Source organism: Mastigoproctus giganteus, chromosome 1 (genome assembly GCF_048544385.1).
Source record: "Mastigoproctus giganteus isolate SK-2022 chromosome 1, ASM4854438v1, whole genome shotgun sequence".
Taxonomy (NCBI): Eukaryota; Metazoa; Arthropoda; class Arachnida; order Uropygi; family Thelyphonidae; genus Mastigoproctus; species Mastigoproctus giganteus.
Genome location: NC_143575.1, coordinates 120637825 through 120656735, shown reverse-complemented (window position 1 = coordinate 120656735; position 18911 = coordinate 120637825). Strand labels below are relative to the sequence as shown.

Below are 18911 nucleotides of genomic sequence, written 5' to 3'. Positions count from 1 at the left end.
TATGTCAAGGATCTGGGTATATTCTTACCACATGTACGCCATATCCAAAAATTTCATTACTTCATACAGCATGTCCCACCCACTTTTTCTTACTATTGAATACACCATTAATTGTCAAAATAATAGAGCAAGCTTATCTGCGAAAAGATCTAAACCTCCCAAGGACTTCCTAATTCATTTCACAAATATACGTGGTCTCAATTCTAATCTCAACGATGTCCATTTCCACTTGCAGTCTTCCAAACCCCATGTACTTTTTCTGACTGAATCCCAGTTATCAGTTGATTCAACTACTGCTCATCTCAGATATCCAAATTATTTGCTGTATGATTCCTTTCGCCTCAAAGGTGGTACTTGTGCATATGTCCGTTCTGATATTCCCTGTCAGAGACTAGGCAATTTGGAATCTCCTCTCTTTGATCTTCTCTGGCTTAAAATCTCTCTACCCCATTGTGTAAAATTCATCTGTTGTCTCTACCGTTCTCCCAACTCCACTAATCACTTGGAGCTCTTTGACTTCCTCTCTTTGCAACTTGACTTTCTCCAGTCCAACTTTCCTAACAGTGAGGTAATTTTCCTTGGTGATTTTAACGTTCACAACTCCAGCTGGCTTCCGTTTTCTAGTCACACCGACCCAGCAGGTCGAGATGCTGAGGCTTTTGCAATTACTAATGACCTAGCACAGATTGTTCATTTACCTACAAGAATACCGGACAATCCTAATCATACAGCCAATACGCTTGATCTTTTTCTCACAAACAACCCTTCTAAGTACAAGGTTGAAGTGAGAGGTCCTTTAGGCACTTCAGATCACAACTTGGTGATTGTCTCTTCTCCAATGGAACCTTTATCTCATGGCTATTCCCAACCTCGTATTGTTTGGCATTACAAGAATGCAAAATGGGATGACCTGCGAGACTTCTTTTCTTCTTTTCCTTGGTCTGATTACTGTTTCAAAACTTCTGATGTCAACGTTTGCTCAGATCGTGTCAGTGAAATTATTCTTGCAGGAATGGAATCCTTTATCCCACACTCCACTTTAAAATCTCGTCCTTTATCTAAACCTTGGTTTTCCAATAAATGTGCTAAGGCTGTCCAAGAGAAGAACGTTGCATATCGTAATTGGCTTGTTTCTAATTCTTCAGTTTCATTTTCTGCCTACACCAAAGCTCGCAACAATTGTAAAGCAGTTATTAATCAGTCCAAACTAGAGTTTGAACAGGCTAAGAGTAGAAAACTTGCTTCTTGCCCTAATGGTAGCCGAGCATTCTGGTCTCTTGCCAAAGCTATTGGCCGCAACTTTTGCCCATCTCTGCTCCCACCTCTGTCCAAACCAGATGGTTCTGTTGTCACTTCAGCCAAGGATAAAGCTGACCTGCTAGCATCCCATTTTTCTTCGAGCTCATGTATTAATGATCTTGGTAAAACACCTCCCACCATTCCTAACACGCTCCATTCAATGCCTCCTGTGGTCTTCCGTCAAAAGGATATCAGAAGGATTTTGATGAATCTTGATGCTAAGAAAGCTCCAGGTCCTGATGGTATTTCTCCACTTGTTCTCAAAACCTGTGCTCCTGAACTTACTCCTATTCTTTGCCGCCTTTTTTCACTTTCTTATTCCAAAGGTGTTTTTCCTTCTGCTTGGAAATTTGCTCATATCCAGCCAGTTCCTAAAAAGGGTGACAAATCCCTCCCATCCAATTATCGTCCCATTGCAATTAGTTCTACTCTTTCTAAAGTAATGGAGAAATCAATTAACCGCCAACTCTTAAACTACCTAGAAACCTTCCGTCTGATCAACGATCGCCAGTATGGATTCCGTCAGTGTCGATCCACTGGTGATATTCTGGCTTATGTTACCCATTTATGGACTAATTCAATGGAAAGGTTCGGTGAAACACAAGTAGTTGCTCTTGACATCTCAAAGGCTTTTGATCATGTTTGGCATAAAGGTCTTCTAAACAAGCTTCCATCTTATGGTTTGCCAACTGTTTTTAGTAATTGGTTATCCAGTTTTCTCTCTGATCGCTCACTGAGGGTGATGGTAGATGGCTCTCTGTCTTCTAACTTCTCCACTAATGCCGGTGTCCACCAAGGTTCAGTTCTTTCCCCCACTCTTTTCGTCTTGTATATCAATGACCTTCTTCCATTGACTGGAAATCCTATCCATAGTTTTGCCGATGATAGCACATTGCATTCAACTTTCCATTTTGAGAAACCTTGTCCAGCTCAATCAGCTTCAAGTTCTCGAAAATCTGCTGCCAATTCCTTAAATGCCGATCTTCAGGTAATTCTCCAGTGGGGCAAAGACAACTTAGTTGATTTCAACCCTTCTAAAACTCAATCTTGTCTTATATCTCGCAAAAAGGATTCTTCTGCTCCTATGCTTATCTTTAGTGACACTCCGATTTCTAGGCAAAATGATATATCTCTTTTGGGGATTACCCTGACTTCTAATCTCTCTTGGCACAAGCACATTACAAATATTGCTTCCTCTGCATCTAAAAAACTTGGTTTTCTCTTTCGCTCTCGGCGTTACTTTTCTCCCAAACAGCTGCTCACTCTGTATAAATCGCAAATCCGCCCTGCCATGGAATATTGTTCCCACATCTGGGGTGGTGCCCCCAAAACCTCTCTCAGGCTTCTTGATTCCATTCAGAAGCGGGCAGTTAGGTTAATTAATGATTCATCTCTAACAGAGTCTCTCCACTCGCTTTCTCATAGACGCACTGTTTCTGCTGCATGCCTCTTCTACAGATACTTCCATGGGCACTGTTCTTCTGAATTGGCTTCTATAATTCCCGCTCTCTCTTTCAAAACAGTCCGAACACGTGCCGCCACCAGCCAACATCCTTTTACTGTCCAACTTCAAACCCACAGAACCAACTTTTCATCTTCCTCATTTATTCATTCAACTGCCGTTTTCTGGAACAACCTTCCTTCATACGTATTTCCTGAAAATTACAATCTACAGAAGTTCAAGTCCAATATCAACAAATATCTTCTTTCGTCTTCTCAACCTCCAACCCAAGCACGGTACTAAGTACTATAGGTTATAATACCTCTCGTGTTTGGGGTTCTCATAAAAAAAAAAAAAAAAAAAAAAAGTGCAGTACCACCACTTTGCTTATTGGAGGTTTGAAGTAAATAAACCATTGTTTAGTCTGTAGAGCAAAGATCTAATAACCTCCATGTCTTCTATTCTATAATACATTATGAGTAATATCTTTTGAAGTTATGATGGGCATCATGATGAAATGTAATAGTCCTTAAATTTTGAGGGTAAAGCTCTAAAACATTTTGCAGGCCAGGTGACAGACAGACCATGTGACTGAACCTAGTATTAACCATCTTAGTGGCATCCAAATCATCTAGTGAATAATTTTTCTGCCTCTACTCTGCCAGCTTTTGATTGCAGTTAAGGAGGGTTTCCAAGTATTGTGTACATTTTATTTACTTCTTACTATGTTTAAGTCAAAGTCCATGCAGCAAGGCATCATATGTTTAAGATTATAAATAATCTATATAATATTGGTGTACATACACCATAGAAAACTCTTAAATGAAAAAACTACATTTGTAGTGTGAAAGGGCATCATTTTATCTCTATCTCATATTGTGCTCATCTTCATGAGTTGCCATGCCTTGAAACGGTGCCGTCTGGGTGGTGGTGCACACTGAGAATAAGTAACAATAGTCTTCTCTTTTAGTGAAGCATTACTTATTCGAGGTAGTGCAATACATGGCAACTCATTGTGAAGGACGAGCACAATATGAGATACAGATAAAATGATGCCCTTTCACACTACAAACATAGTTTTTTAATTTAAGAGTTTTCTATGGTGTGTGTACACCAATATTATATAGATTATGGAAAATTAACTATATAATATCGGTGTAAATACACCATAGTTAACCCATAGATTTGAGCTACGATTGTAGCGTAGAAGCCATCGTTTTAATTGTATCTCATAATGTGGTTGCCTTCACAACAAGATAGCTACTATTGAATTACTTCAAATAAATAACGCTTCTCTAGTAGAGAAGACTACTGTTATTTTCAGCGTACCACCACCCAGACGATCGTTTCGAAGCTTTTTCGCTTCGCCATCAGTGGGCGGGTAGGTAATACAACAAGCCATCTCAGTTGCGAAGTTATATCCACATTATGAGAGATGCCAGAAGGGTGTGGTGGTAATGTATTATACGATTGTAGCTCAAATCTATGGGTTAACTATGGTGTATTTACACCGATATTATATAGTTAATTATCAAAACTCATAAAGATTATGCCTAGTGCATTTAATTTTCCAAATACATTACCACCACACCCTTCTGGCATCTCTCATAATGTGGATATAACTTCGCAACTGAGATGGCTTGTTGTATTACCTACCCGCCCACTGATGACGAAGCCAAAAAGCTTCAAAACGATCGTCTGGGTGGTGGTACGCTGAAAATAAATAACAGTAGTCTTCTCTACTAGAGAAGCGTTATTTATTTGAAGTAATTCAATAGTAGCTATCTTGTTGTGAAGGCAACCACATTATTATGCTTCAATCGTAGCTCAAATCTATGGGTTAACTATGGTGTATTTACACCGATATTATATAGTTAATTATCAAAACCCATAAGGATTATGCCTAGTGCATTTAATTTTCCAAATACATTACCACCACACCCTTCTGGAATCTCTCATAATGTGGATATAACTTCGCAACTGAGATGGCTTGTTGTATTACCTACCCGCCCACTGATGACGAAGCCAAAAAGCTTCAAAACGATCGTCTGGGTGGTGGTACGCTGAAAATAAATAACAGTAGTCTTCTCTATTAGAGAAGCGTTATTTATTTGAAGTAATTCAATAGTAGCTATCTTGTTGTGAAGGCAACCACATTATGAGATACAATTAAAACGATGCCTTCTACGCTACAATCGTAGCTCAAATCTATGGGTTAACTGTGGCGTATTTACACCGATATTATATATAGCTTATTTATACTCTTAAACACATGATGCTTTGACTTAAACATTATTATGTACACGTTTTGGCATCTCTCATATTGTGTGATTATCTTCATAACTGGATTGTCATGTCTGCAATACCAGGGTACCTGCCCACTAACCAATGTAAGGGCCAACAAGCCTTGAAATGGTGCCGTCTGGGTGGTGGTGCCCACTGAGAATAAGTAACAATAGTCTTCTCTTTTAGTGAAGCATTACTTATTCGAGGTAGTGCAATGCATGGCAACTCATTGTGAAGGACGAGCACAATATGAGATACAGATAAAATGATGCCCTTTCACACTACAAACGTAGTTTTTTTCATTTAAGAGTTTTCTAGAGAATCTATATAATATTGGTGTATGTACACCAATATTATGTAGATTCTTACTATGTGTATGCCACACCCAAAGGTTCATTACTTCATCTAACATGTCCCCTTCTAATTTTACTTTATCTACAGGATGCATCATGAATCGTCAAACTAATACAGAAAACTTATCAGCAGTGGGAAAACTAATCATCTCATTTATCCTAATTGTCAATGAAATTCTAATTTTTTTATATCTCCTCTGGCTTAAAATCTCTCTACCCCATTATTTCAAACTGATCTGTTACCTCTATTGTTCTCCAAATTGCACTAATTGCATTGAACCCCCAACTTCTTCTCTTTGTAACTCTACTTTCCTAACAGTGAGGCAATCTTTCTTGGTGATTTTCATGTTCACAACTGCAGGTGAATTTATTTTCAGGCTTTTGCAATTAATAATGACCTCACACAAATCGGGTCACCTATCAAAATACTAGACAATCCTAATCAAGCACTCAGCACTTGTGGTCTTTTCCGTACCAACAACTCTTCAAAAGTACATGATCAGCATTAGTGTACCTCTAGGCAACTTACATTACAACTTGGTAATCTCTTCTCCAATGGAATCTCTCTGTCATGGCCATTCTCAGCTTCGTGAATGCAAAATGGGATGATCCACATGATTTCTATTCCTCTTTACTCTGGTTGGATTACTGATTTAAATCTTCTGATCCTAATTTATTTAGATTATATCAGTGAAATTATTTCTGCAGGAATGAAATTCTTTATTCTGCACTCTACCTTAATAGTAATCAATAGTAATTGTACTTAATAGTAACTACTTAATATTAATTAACCACTTAATGTTACTTAATAGTAACCACTAATCAATGTGCTCAGGATGTTCAAAATAACAATGTGCCATATCACAATTGGTATTCATGCAAATATTCATCTTCATACTCTGCCTAAATAGTAATCACTCTATTCATAGAAGAGGCCTCTATAGTCAGGAACTGTATAATTCATCTGTGATGCTACTAAAAACACTAACTCAACTCTATAAAATATCTTTATTATAATAATATAAAATAATATAAAATTATAATAAAATATATGGGTATTTATCGAATAAACTGTATTTTAAAATATTAAAATCAAATGATGTATACAAGGATAAAATGCAATAAAATATAGAGTTAAAAGGGCTAAAAAGATGTTTAAAATCACTAAGAACCACTAAAATAGGAGCTTTTGGCAGCAGCAGCAGTAGCAGCCTTCATCAGCAACAATGGTTACAGGTAGTCCAACAATCTATATACAGTGCATTCCGGTTATTTGGTCCACCGGTTAATCGGGGCAGCCGTTTATTTGGGGCAAATCTTAAAAAACAGAAACCAATCGAGAAAATAGCTGGGGTTTACTTCGCTTAATTGGGACAAAATGCCGTTTAATCGGGGCAGGAGACCTCAGCACTGGAGATCACCCTGCGATTGTCTCCGACCATACCACGTAGTTCGGTCGGATTTCTGGAGGTCACAACCATAAAACCAATTAGCAGCCACCTGTTTATTGGGCTGTTCTGTTAGTGCAATCTATCATAAACGGATAGTAAACTCGATCTTATTGAATTTGTGATAATACCGACAGCTGGAATTCTGTGGGTTATTATGGTGAAATGTGTTTACACTTCCATGAAATCTTCAATCATATAAAAAAAATCATTTTCAGAATCTTCTCTTCATTTCTATTTTGAAAGCTTTGTAACTCGTTACTCCGTTCTGGCTTGCGCATATTGTGTTACTTGCAATTTGTGTGCCGTGTTTTTTGTTATTGATTACTTATCTTTTTACTGTTTTAAATTTTAACCCCCACCCACAAATGTCAGTGAACAGAAATGTCAACTAGTTTAGTTAGTATGTACATATTACAGTGCGTATTAATTATTCCGATTTTCACGTATATTCTTCCGAATTTCACGTATCATTTAATTTTTTAATTGGTAAGGTAATAAAGAGTAAATTAATGCTTAATATCTTATTTTCGCTAATTAGAATCGCTGTTTAATTGAATTAAAATTCAATTCACGAACGTGATTACAATGACCGGCGCTTACTACACATCGTATAGTGAACGGTACTTGACTATGGCGAGTTCGTCGTAACGTGATTTGATTGTACGGTGAACTAATTGTAAAGGGGGGGGGGGGTACGTTCTATTTTTAACTATTTACGTGAAACTTCGGATAATTGGGGCAGCCGCTTAATCGGGCCAAAATGCACTAGTCCCGATGTGTCCCAAATAACCGGAATCGACTGTATATATATATATATCTGATAATTAAAATAGATCTGATATTTAAAATAAAATAAAAACATCAGCCAGTAGTACGGCAAAAAAGTAGAGCGAAACACAACGTAAAATAATATAAAATAAACAAACAGGGAAGGGAAAGAAAGGGTAATAAGACAAAAAAGTAGTCGTTAATCCCCTGTATAATTTAGTCATTAAACCCAATTAATAAAAACGATGTAATTTTAAATAATGCCAATTATAGTTAATTTAGCGGTTCCTCCCCAGAAGGTACCAGTTCCAAAAGACGTGAAATATCACCAAAAGGGGGGGGTTAAAAAAAAAACTACAAAAAATTAAAATATCAAAATGATAGACTGACCATCATGCCCCATATCGACAGAGGACCACGAGGCCAATAATGGTCATGGAATCGCTGCATTTCAATCGTCATACAAATCATCGCAAAGGCGGAAATATCGAAGAACCAAACCACCCTACCATTCTCCGATAGATCAACCAATGCAGAGGATTTGCATGGCGGTGGTCCTTATGCAGCGAGAAATAATCTATAGAACAGACAGCACTCTAGATCAGAGCCACACCACTGACATAATGTAAGCTTAACCAGCTTATATAATAGAAAGAAAAGAATAGATGGCGGCACAGGCGTTGCTTATTAGCATATCAACCCACTACTGCCACTAATTATATGATGTAATATAAAAGTTAGGCAAAGGTAATAAAAATAAAATAAAATAAATAAAAAGCTATCATTAGAGGCAGCAAATGCAAATCCTCCACATGAAGCCTAATTATATCTGATAATTAAAATAGATCTGATATTTAAAATAAAATAAAAACATCAGCCAGTAGTACGGCAAAAAAGTAGAGCGAAACACAACGTAAAATAATATAAAATAAACAAACAGGGAAGGGAAAGAAAGGTCGTGGTCCTCTGTCGATATGGGGCATGATGGTCAGTCTATCATCTTGATATTTTAATTTTTTGTAGTTTTTTTTTTTTTTTTAACCCCCCCCCCCTTTTGGTGATATTTCACGTCTTTTGGAACTGGTACCTTCTGGGGAGGAACCGCTAAATTAACTATAATTGGCATTATTTAAAATTACATCGTTTTTATTAATTGGGTTTAATGACTAAATTATACAGGGGATTAACGACTACTTTTTTGTCTTATTACCCTTTCTTTCCCTTCCCTGTTTGTTTATTTTATATTATTTTACGTTGTGTTTCGCTCTACTTTTTTGCCGTACTACTGGCTGATGTTTTTATTTTATTTTAAATATCAGATCTATTTTAATTATCAGATATAATTAGGCTTCATGTGGAGGATTTGTATTTGCTGCCTCTAATGATAGCTTTTTATTTATTTTATTTTATTTTTATTACCTTTGCCTAACTTTTATATTACATCATATATATATATATATATATATATGCACACATATGTCTCAGCAGGTCCACGACATGAACTATGGCATCTGCCCATGGTTCACTTCTCATGCATTGGAACCAGAAATTGGATGGGCCACTCTAAACTGTTCGCCTCTCCTTAGGATAAGGGCTTCAAAGAGTGGATGAATGCGACAACCCTTATCCCTATTAAGACTGAAGTGTTCGGACGAACATATCCTTAAACTCTCTAGCCATTTCCGGCTCCAAACGCCATTTTATATTATAATAAAGACATTTTATAAAGTTTAGTCAGTGTTTTTAGTAGCATCACAGATGAATTATGAAGTAATCACTTTATCCAATCTCAATCTTGAACAGCCAGAAATTAGGAAACTTATGTTTTGTCCAAATGTTAGTTGAGAAATCTGGTTTATTGCTAAAGCTATTTGAAAGCAACCTGTGTCCACAAAATCTACCAACTCTGTTACAACCTGATGGTTATCTTGCATCCTCTCTTAATGATAAAGTCAATTTATTAGCATCCTACTTTTCTTCTAACTTCCATATCAATGATCTTTGTAAATTATCTCCTACCATACCCCTCAATGTCTCATAAAGTTTCCAAAAGAAGGATTCTAAACAAACCTGAGATCTAGAATGCTCCAGATCCTCACGGCATTTTTACACTAGTTCTGAAAACCTGTGTCCCTTTTTTATACTTTCTTATTTCACGGATTTTTTCCTTCTCCTTGGAAATTTTCTCACATTCAGTGTTACTAAAAAGGTGCCCTCCTTTCCAATTAATGTCTCATTGCACTCACATTATTCATTCCAAAGTAATGCACAAATCCATTGTTCTCCAAATTGCACTAATTGCATTGAACCCCCAACTTCTTCTCTTTGTAACTCTACTTTCCTAACAGTGAGGCAATCTTTCTTGGTGATTTTCATGTTCACAACTGCAGGTGAATTTATTTTCAGGCTTTTGCAATTAATAATGACTGACCATCAACACTGATGGTCAGTCATTATTGATTTATAATCATCAATATAGAATTTGTCAGCATCGGTCCACTGGTAATACATTAGCTTATGTTACCCATCTCTCTCTTTCTCTCTCTCTCTCTTTTTATCAGAACCTTTTTTTTTTTTTTTTTTTTTGGTAGTTGTTGGCGCATCGGCTTCTGTGGCCATATTGCACCTCCCAAGGTTTTTGCAGTACTTTGATCCAAGCCCAAGGCGGGAATCGAACCCACGACCTTTGGGTTGCCGGGCAGGTACTTTACCCACTCGGCTAGCCCGGTCGGCCATATGATGCAAGAAAGCAAGCTTATGCAACATCAGCCAAAAAAAAACCACTCCCGTTTCACCCCTCCGTTCGTTCGAAATACCTGTCCAGCTGAGCCTTAAATTTATTTTGGCTTTCAACTTCCACAACAAAGGATGGAAGTCTGTTCCATCAACCAACTACCCACTGGCTAAAGGCAAATTTCCCGCACATCTATCCTACATCTGTCTTTCCACAATTTGAATTTATGCCCTCTCAGGTGATTATTCGGAGCAAGGGGAAGAATCCCATCAGCATTGAACATGCTCAAACCATTCAAGGCTTTTCCATTCAAGGCAGATCACCTCGCTGGTGCCTAGTCTCCAGACACTGTAATTTGCAAAACTTAAGCCTTTCTTCGTAAGAGCACCACTTTGTTCCATTCACTAACCTTGTTGCCCTTCTCTGTACTCATTCCAGCAGCTCTACATCCTTCTTGAAATGATGCCTCCAGACCTATAAACAGTACTGAAGGTGTGGCCTGACCACTGCCTTATATAAGGGAATAAAAGAAAAAAAAACCACCTCCTTATCCCTGCTAGAAAAAGTCCTGTATATCATTGACAAGACACCATGAGCTACTTTCTTGCAGCCCATCTGCACTGCTCAGAAAACTTCATATCTGCCAGCACAATTATCCCCAGGTCCTTTTCATTCTCTACCACTGTCAGTGTGGTACCACAGAGTTGATACGTTGCTCTGGGGTTACTGTTTCCCGTATGTAGTACTTTACATTTGTCAATGTTAAACTTCATTTGCCACCTCTCAGGCCATCTGCTCAACCTTTCTAGATCCTGTTGCAGCAGCATATTGTTAGTAGTGTCCTTAACAACCCTGCAAACCTTTGTATCGTCTGCAAACGTGGACATTAAGCTTGATATTATATACACTTGATATATAATAAGCTTGATATTATTAAGCTTGATATTATATACACTTGATATATAATAAGCTTGATATTATTAAGCTTGATATCATCCTTATATACAGCAGTCATTTCCTCATGGATTTCTTTAGGAGATTTCCCCTTCAAGAATAGATACCGGATTACAGCTCTGGCTTCAACTTTGTCCATGATGTTACTTTGTCACATGTTCAGCTCTGTAAGAGAAAAACAAATTAAGACACATGGTTGAAATTTTATACTTTTAGTACAGAGATATGTATGATACTACACGCAAAATATCATGACTCTGCGATATGTGGAAGTAGGTGAGGGGGATTCTTTATTGAACCATGCTTGTAATTTGGGCAATTGGGCTGAGAAGTGGCAACTGAAGTTTAACATTGACAAATGCAAAGTACTGCAGATGGGTAGCAGTAACCCAAGAGAAACGTACCAACTATGTGACACTACACTCAAGGAAGTTGAGAGTGAAAAAGACCTAGGGGTGATTGTGCAGTCATATATGAAGCTTGCTTAACAGTGCAGAAGGGCTGCCAGAACAGGATATGGAGTCTTGTCAGTGATATATATAGGAATTTTGCTAGCAGGGACAAGGCGGTGATTATCCTGTTTTGGAAGACAATGGTCAGGCAACACCTTGAATACTGTGTACAGGTCTGGAGGGCTCATTTTAGGAAGGATGTAGAGTTGCTAGAATGAGTACAAAGAAAGACAACACGATTGGTGAGGGGAAAAAGGGGTACTCTTACCAAGATAGGCTTAAGCTCAGCAAACTGAAGTGCCCGGAACTAGGGACATGCGAGGTGATCTGATTGAAGTGTATAAGGCCTTGAACAGGTTAAGTAAGCTCGATGCTGATGAGATTCTTTCTCAGTTTAGAACCTGAGGGTGCATAGATTCAAACTGAGGAAGGACAGTTGTAGAATAGATGTGCAGAAATTTGCCTTTAGCCAGCGGGTAGTTGATTTGCGGATGACTTCCATCTCTTGTTGTGCAAGTTGATAGCTTAAATAAATTTAAGGCTGAGCTGGACAAGCATTTGGAGTGAATAGATGAGTTAAATGGTTTTTTTTTTTTTGGATGATGCTGCCTAAGCTTGCTTTCTTGCATTGTATGCCTCTGCAAATGCTAAGTTCTTAAATTTTCTGTTTAGACACAGTTTGAGATGTAGATGCCACTAGGAAGATTGAAATGGATATTATTGGCTTGTTCAATTGAATTTTGTTCTTGTGTCACGATTGATATTTGAGATTGGCCCAATCAACTGGAGATTAACATTAGTAGAGGCACATGATGCAAGAAAGCAAGTTTATACAGCATCAGCCAAAAAAAAAAAAAAAAAAAACTCTTTCCCATTTCACTGCTCCATTCATTCCAAATGTTTGTTTAGTTCTGCCTTGAATTTATTTAAGCTATCAACTTCCACAACAACAACAGATGAAAGTTTATTCCAGCAATCAACCACCCACTGGCTAATGGCAAATTTATGCATATCTATTCAACAACTGTCTTTCCTGAATTTGAATCTATACCCACTCAGGTTTGTAATCTGAGCAAGAGGAAGAATCCCCTCAGCATTAAGCCTGCTCAATCCATTCAAGGCCTTATACACCTCAATTACATTGCATCACAGGTGCCTAGTCTCCAGAAGCTGCAATTTGCAGAACTTAAGCCTTTCTTCATAAGAGCACCCCTTTGTTCCCTTCACCAGTCTTGTTGCCCTTCTCTGTACTCATTCTAGAAACTCTACATTTTCCCAAATTGAGGCTTCCAATCCTGTATGCAGTATTCAATTTAAGGCAATGGTCAGGCAATGTGGCCTGACCATTGTATTATACAAGGGGATAATCACCTCCTTATCCCTGCTCGCAAATTCCAGTATATTACTGACAAGACTCCATTACGTACTCTGGCAGCCTGTCTGCACTGTTCAGAAAACTTCATATCTGACTGCACAATTACCCCAAGGTCTCTTTCATTCTCCACTACCCGAGTAGTGGAGAATGTAACACCACATAGTTGGTACATTTCTCTGAGGTTACTGCTACCCATATGCAGTACTTTCCATTTGTTACTGCTAAACTTCAGTTGCCACTTCCCAGCCCATCTACCCAACTTTTCCAGATCCTGTTCCAGCAGCATATAATGTCCTTACTGTTATTACCAAACCTGCCAACCTTTGTATCACTGCAAACTTTGACATTAAGCTTGATAAACCTTCATCAACATCATTGATGAAAACACAAAACAACAATGGGCTCAGCACCGAACCCTGGAGAACTCCACTAATAACATTAGTCAACACAGAGCAGTACCCACTGACCACCACTCTCTGTCTTCTCCCAATCAACCATCCTTTTATCCATTGTAGCAACTTACCCTTAATGCCATACTGCTCCAAGTTGTACAGTTTTCCATATGCAATAGTATCAAAACTTTCCTGAAATCCAAGTAGATGATATCAAAATTATTTTTTGCATCCAGTTCCTTTGTGACCACATCATAATATACAATCAAATTGGTGAGATAAGACTTCCCCTTGGCAAACCCATGCTGTGTCTAAATTATTGCTGCAGTCTTTTATAAATGATCCTGCAATGTTCTTTAACTAATGACTCCATTATTTTCCCTGGAACAGAAGTCAAACTAACAGGTGTGTAATTACTTGTGTCATCCTTTGTGAATTTGAGATTTATTTGCACATCTCCAGTCCGTGGGGACTTTCCCCAGAGTCCAAGGATGCTCTCATAATTATGGCTAAGGGTTTGCTTCTTTCCTTTGCTGCCTCCTTTAATATAACTGGATATATCCCATCCATCCCAGGTGCCTTTCTTATATTAACTTCAACTATTTCTCCTCCACTTTACTCCCAGTGATTTCAAGATTCTGTAGCTTACTGCTAGAGTTGAATACACCTCGGGCATTCCCCTCGCTGAATAACTCCTCATGTGTGAATGTCGATGCAAAATATTCATTTAGTTTGTTAGCTACCTGAGCAGGGTCATCAACAGTGATTGTAGTAATTACAAAATCAGTTAGCTCCCTGAGAGAGCAGAGTTTGATAAAAATCTTGGCCCTCTCCTCCTTGAATAACTCCTCATGTGTGAATGTAGATGCAAAATACTCATTTAGTTCAGCAGCTATCTGAGAATGATCATCAACAGTCAAACCATTGATATCAAATGACCAATCTGATTCATCCCTTCGTTTTACACTTTATATAAGTAAAGAAGTCTTTGCTGATTTTATTTGCATCCTTTGCCAACGAATTTTTGTAATCTGCCTTTGCTTGCCTAACTTCCTTTGTGACTTGATTACAGACTAGCTTGTATCTACCATAGGCTTCTGTGTCACCTGACAATTTATGTGCATCCCATGCATTTTTCTTCTCTGTTCTGCGTCTCATTAGTTCATTTGACATCCATTTGTGTCTGAACCTAGAGCAGTATTTCTTAATTGGAACCAAAAACCCTAGTAGCTTCCAAGATTTCCTCCCTGACTGCTTCCCATTTAGAATTTGCTGTTGGTAACATTATCAGTTGATCCCACTGTATAGAACCTAAAAAATCTCTTAGACCACTGTAGTCGCCTTTACGAAAGCAATAACCCTCCCCTTTACCCCTGATGGTAGTTACATCTTTATATAAATCCCACTTCAGTACACTGTAATCACTGCTACCTAGTGGTTCCTTTATCTGTAAATTCTTAATGCATGAAAAATCACTGCTGATAATCAGATCAAGAGTGTTACTTCCTCTTGTTGCCTCTCTAACATGCTGCTGTAGAAAACAATCATAAAATAAATCCACAAAAGCCTTGCAAGTGTGCAAGTGACCAACCCAGAAGTCCAATATCTGGGAAGTTAAAATCCCCCATTATAAGACACCACTGATTTACTCACCCACTTTATATCTATGTGTAATTGTTCATTGTACTCATCAGAGCGATTAGGCCTATACGAAATCCTACCCCTGATTTCCTATAGGCCTAATGCTTTATGTCAACTTGGTGGACTTAATTAGAATTTATGTGTTTCTTAACTAACAGCCTAACCTCCCTCCCCCCCCTATCCTTTCTGTACACATTATACTCCCCAAATTCCAATTCTGCATCCCTTATATCCGAGTGGCATGAAGTCTCTGATATCCCAACAATATCCGGGTTGGATGTCTTAACCAGTACTTCAAATTCATCAAATCTGCTTACTATTTGATGAATCTGAAGTACTGGTTAAGTTCTTACTCTTATTTATTCTAATACAGCTCATGTATTTACTTGTTTCACGACACCCAGCTGTTTCTGAAATCCCCAGCAACTGGCTTGCTGGGCTGCTGCTCATTCCAATAGAAGCAGTGCAAGAATCATTTCCACCTCTGGCTGCAGCTACTGTTAGCCTATTAGTCTGTGAATCCCCCCCCCCCCAAGCTAGCAGTTTTCTGACCCACCTAACATTGCCTTGATAGCATCAGCAAATTTTCTTGCACCCCTTTCTATTTAAGTGTATCCCATTTCAGCAGAAGCAATCTCTCCTGCTAACAAGCACAAACCACACTGAGAAAAATTCTATCCCACGAGCCCTGCACAATCTCTCCAGGGCTGAATTGATTGACAAGGCTCTCATCATATACTCCCTTCTATCGTGTCTGGGCAGGATCACAAACACTTTCAAATTTAACCCTAACTCGAGACTTTTTTTCAGCATTGACCTGTATTTGCTTGGTAAATCCGCAGATCTCTTACACTTAATGTCATTAGTGTAGATCTCCTATACTTAATGTCTTCTGCTCAATGTCATCAATGTTTGCCCCTAGCAGATATACTCTAGTCCTATTCCACCTATCCTTTTTGCACAATATATTTCCCGTTTCACTGACAATTGAGTCACCAACAATAACTAGCTCCTGTGGGACCATCGCATTCTCTCCTGAAGGTTGTCGCTGTGTTACTTGGTGCATAAGAGTGTGCTCTGGCGTTGAGTTGGGCAGTTAAGAACTTTATGCCCCCCCCCCCCATTTTAATTCCTTCGAGGGCATTCACCCAACTCTTCAAGCCCTCATAGAAGTCCATCAGAACACTTAGCTGGCACCTAATTTCTTCACATTCTCTGCACCTAGCAATATTTGGTGGAATTGAAGCAACCATTTGGGTTGCTACAGACTGATGAGTTTTAGTGACAATAGCATATGTGTTTTTTGGTGTAACTAGTAAAATTTGCTTTCTAGCTTCTTGGTATGTTACTTTACATTTATATTTCTGTTTTCTTGTATTGTAACCTTAGAATATGAGCAATTTTTATATATTTCTGTTTGCTTGTACTGTAACCTGACTATACGAGCAAACTCTGTTCCCTCAACATGCTGTCTGCATGTGACCAAACTTATGGCATTTGTAGATTATAGAGGATTTTGGACGAATATGACAGTTTAAAATAGCCAGATTTTCGAGTACTGGGTAAATTTAGTTAATGAATATCAATACAATTTGGGATGAGTTTTTATCTTTTGGACCAGAATTCTTTAGGCATGTATAACTTTCTGATCTCGCAATTCTTGAATTATTTTATCTTCCGAGACATCTAGCAAGTCCCATTCCACTACAAGCCCTTTACACGCGTTCAGTGTAGTATATGAGTTAATTTTAACAGAAATTGCCATGAAGGTAGTTTGTTACAGTAAAGATTTTGAGTGGGTTGCTTATGTGATTTCCACAATAAGTCTCCCGACTAATTTTTCACTCTCTTGGATGAGGAATTATGAAAGCGTGCTTACAAGTTGATTTGTTAGGGAATAAATTATGAACTAGGAGGTATGGTCTTGCTGGATAGCAGCCTTTCTCATCTTGTTAGAGTGAGTAATGTCACCATCAGGTTTTCTTCTTCCAGGTTTTCAGCCCTGCCACAGGAAGGCAGGAGCAGGTGGCCAAGGAGAGATTATGATTAGTGAGGTTAGTAGTAAAAACAAGAGGAGATAATAAGAAAGGTATCTTTCTTTTCTTGATGATTCTTCTTACAACTTATAAGATGAAAGTTTATTTTAGTGAGAACTTAAGAAAACCAAATATAAAACTAAATGTAACTATTTAATTTCACAAGTTCACTTTGTAACCTCTTGATAGCACAGAGACAATCGCTTAGCCATATAAATGATTGGCACCCAGAGCCTTTAGTACAGTGCAATGTACAAAACACGACTGCTCTGTAAACTATACATACATGGGAATTAGTGACTTTTATCACTAATCACAATGTTTTAGATTTATTTTAAATAAACCAATGAAATATGAATGGTAAATTTTCACAAAACGAAGACATACTGTATTTTGCTATTTTCCTATCATGGAAGCTTTTCCTATAGCATATGAATACAGAATGAAAAATGCTATTCATAATCGATATATCGAAAGAAAATGTTCATGCAGTAGAGTATCAATTTATAGTACAAAATCAAGAGTATTATTGTTTAAGGTAGTGTGGGGACTCTCTTGTTTGCATTCAGCTGCTAACTCTTGAACATAGCAATGGTATCCAGGGGCTAGATCCATGTTGATTTCAGAGGTCTGTATATTTTGTTAAAGCAATGTTATAACTATTTTTGCAAACGCTATGGGGCCTTACTTCAGTATTCCGGTCTTGGTGCTACCAACCCCCAGTGCAGTTGGGATATATACACAGTTTTGTTGAAACAACCTTCATAAATCAATACAGATTCTTTCAGGGTGTTAATATGTTTTCCACATATATTGAGCAATATATATTATATATTTTTTATACTTTTTAACTTTCTGTATTTTTATATCTGTTTTGTTGTAAATATTGCAAAATTCTATTGATTGCATTTGGCATCTCAGACTCGGAAGAAATGGCAGCAACGGTAATGATCAGGTTAGATTTGCATTTCTCATACACAAGATGAATTACATGAATTACTACAGTGACAGTATTTTTTTATTTTTAGCATGAGATCCAGAGTGTGTTCCTAAATTCACTCCAAATTTCATCTTTCTAACATTAAAGATCTTTCTACAGCAGCCAGCAAAAGCCATACAATTTAAATATAATCACTGTGTATTTTGTTTATTTGAATGTATAAAAGAATGGGAAGAAAAAGCATTTCTTCACTGAAAATTATTTTTATGAAATCTATAGCATTTTAATAAAATTATATAGCCAAAAAACAGCAAGAATTATGGAAAAATTTTACTTTTGGATCCAAGGTCATTTCCTGAACATGTTCCATTAAATTTGCAATAGTATTATCTGTAATGTAAACAAAAACCTTTGTCTTAACAATCCAACAACAAAAAAATTTTACTTTCACTTGGTTACAATGTATAACTACACATAACAAAAGCTCATAAAATGCTCAAATCGCAAATACAGGTGTCTCAAAAATATTGGCACAAACATTTAGGGGAGGTAGGTAACATTTAAAGGAATGTGAATCACATAGGAACCCATAACCGGAAACGTCACGGGGAAGTAGTAGCAGAGGCATAAGAAGCAGAAATGACACAAGACAGTAATTAGTGGCAAACATTTATTTGACATAATATTAACAATGGAGTACGAGATGGATGCATTTCATGATGTTACAATGGATGCTCGAAGGTTCCAACCATGAGACGCGATGCATGCGCGACACCAATGCAGCATGGA

General features: G+C 37.7%; 1 protein-coding gene across 2 annotated transcripts in view; it reads right to left on the bottom strand.

The window, feature by feature from the left end:
• Atg3 (Autophagy-related protein 3) overlaps positions 1 to 18911 on the bottom strand; it is a 423862-nt gene that overhangs the window by 167058 nt on the left and 237893 nt on the right. For both annotated transcript variants that reach the window (XM_090381993.1, XM_090382001.1), the window contains one exon: positions 18457 to 18512. In XM_090381993.1, coding sequence (XP_090238119.1) covers positions 18457 to 18512 — 56 coding nt within the window. The remainder of the gene's footprint in view (positions 1 to 18456; positions 18513 to 18911) is intronic.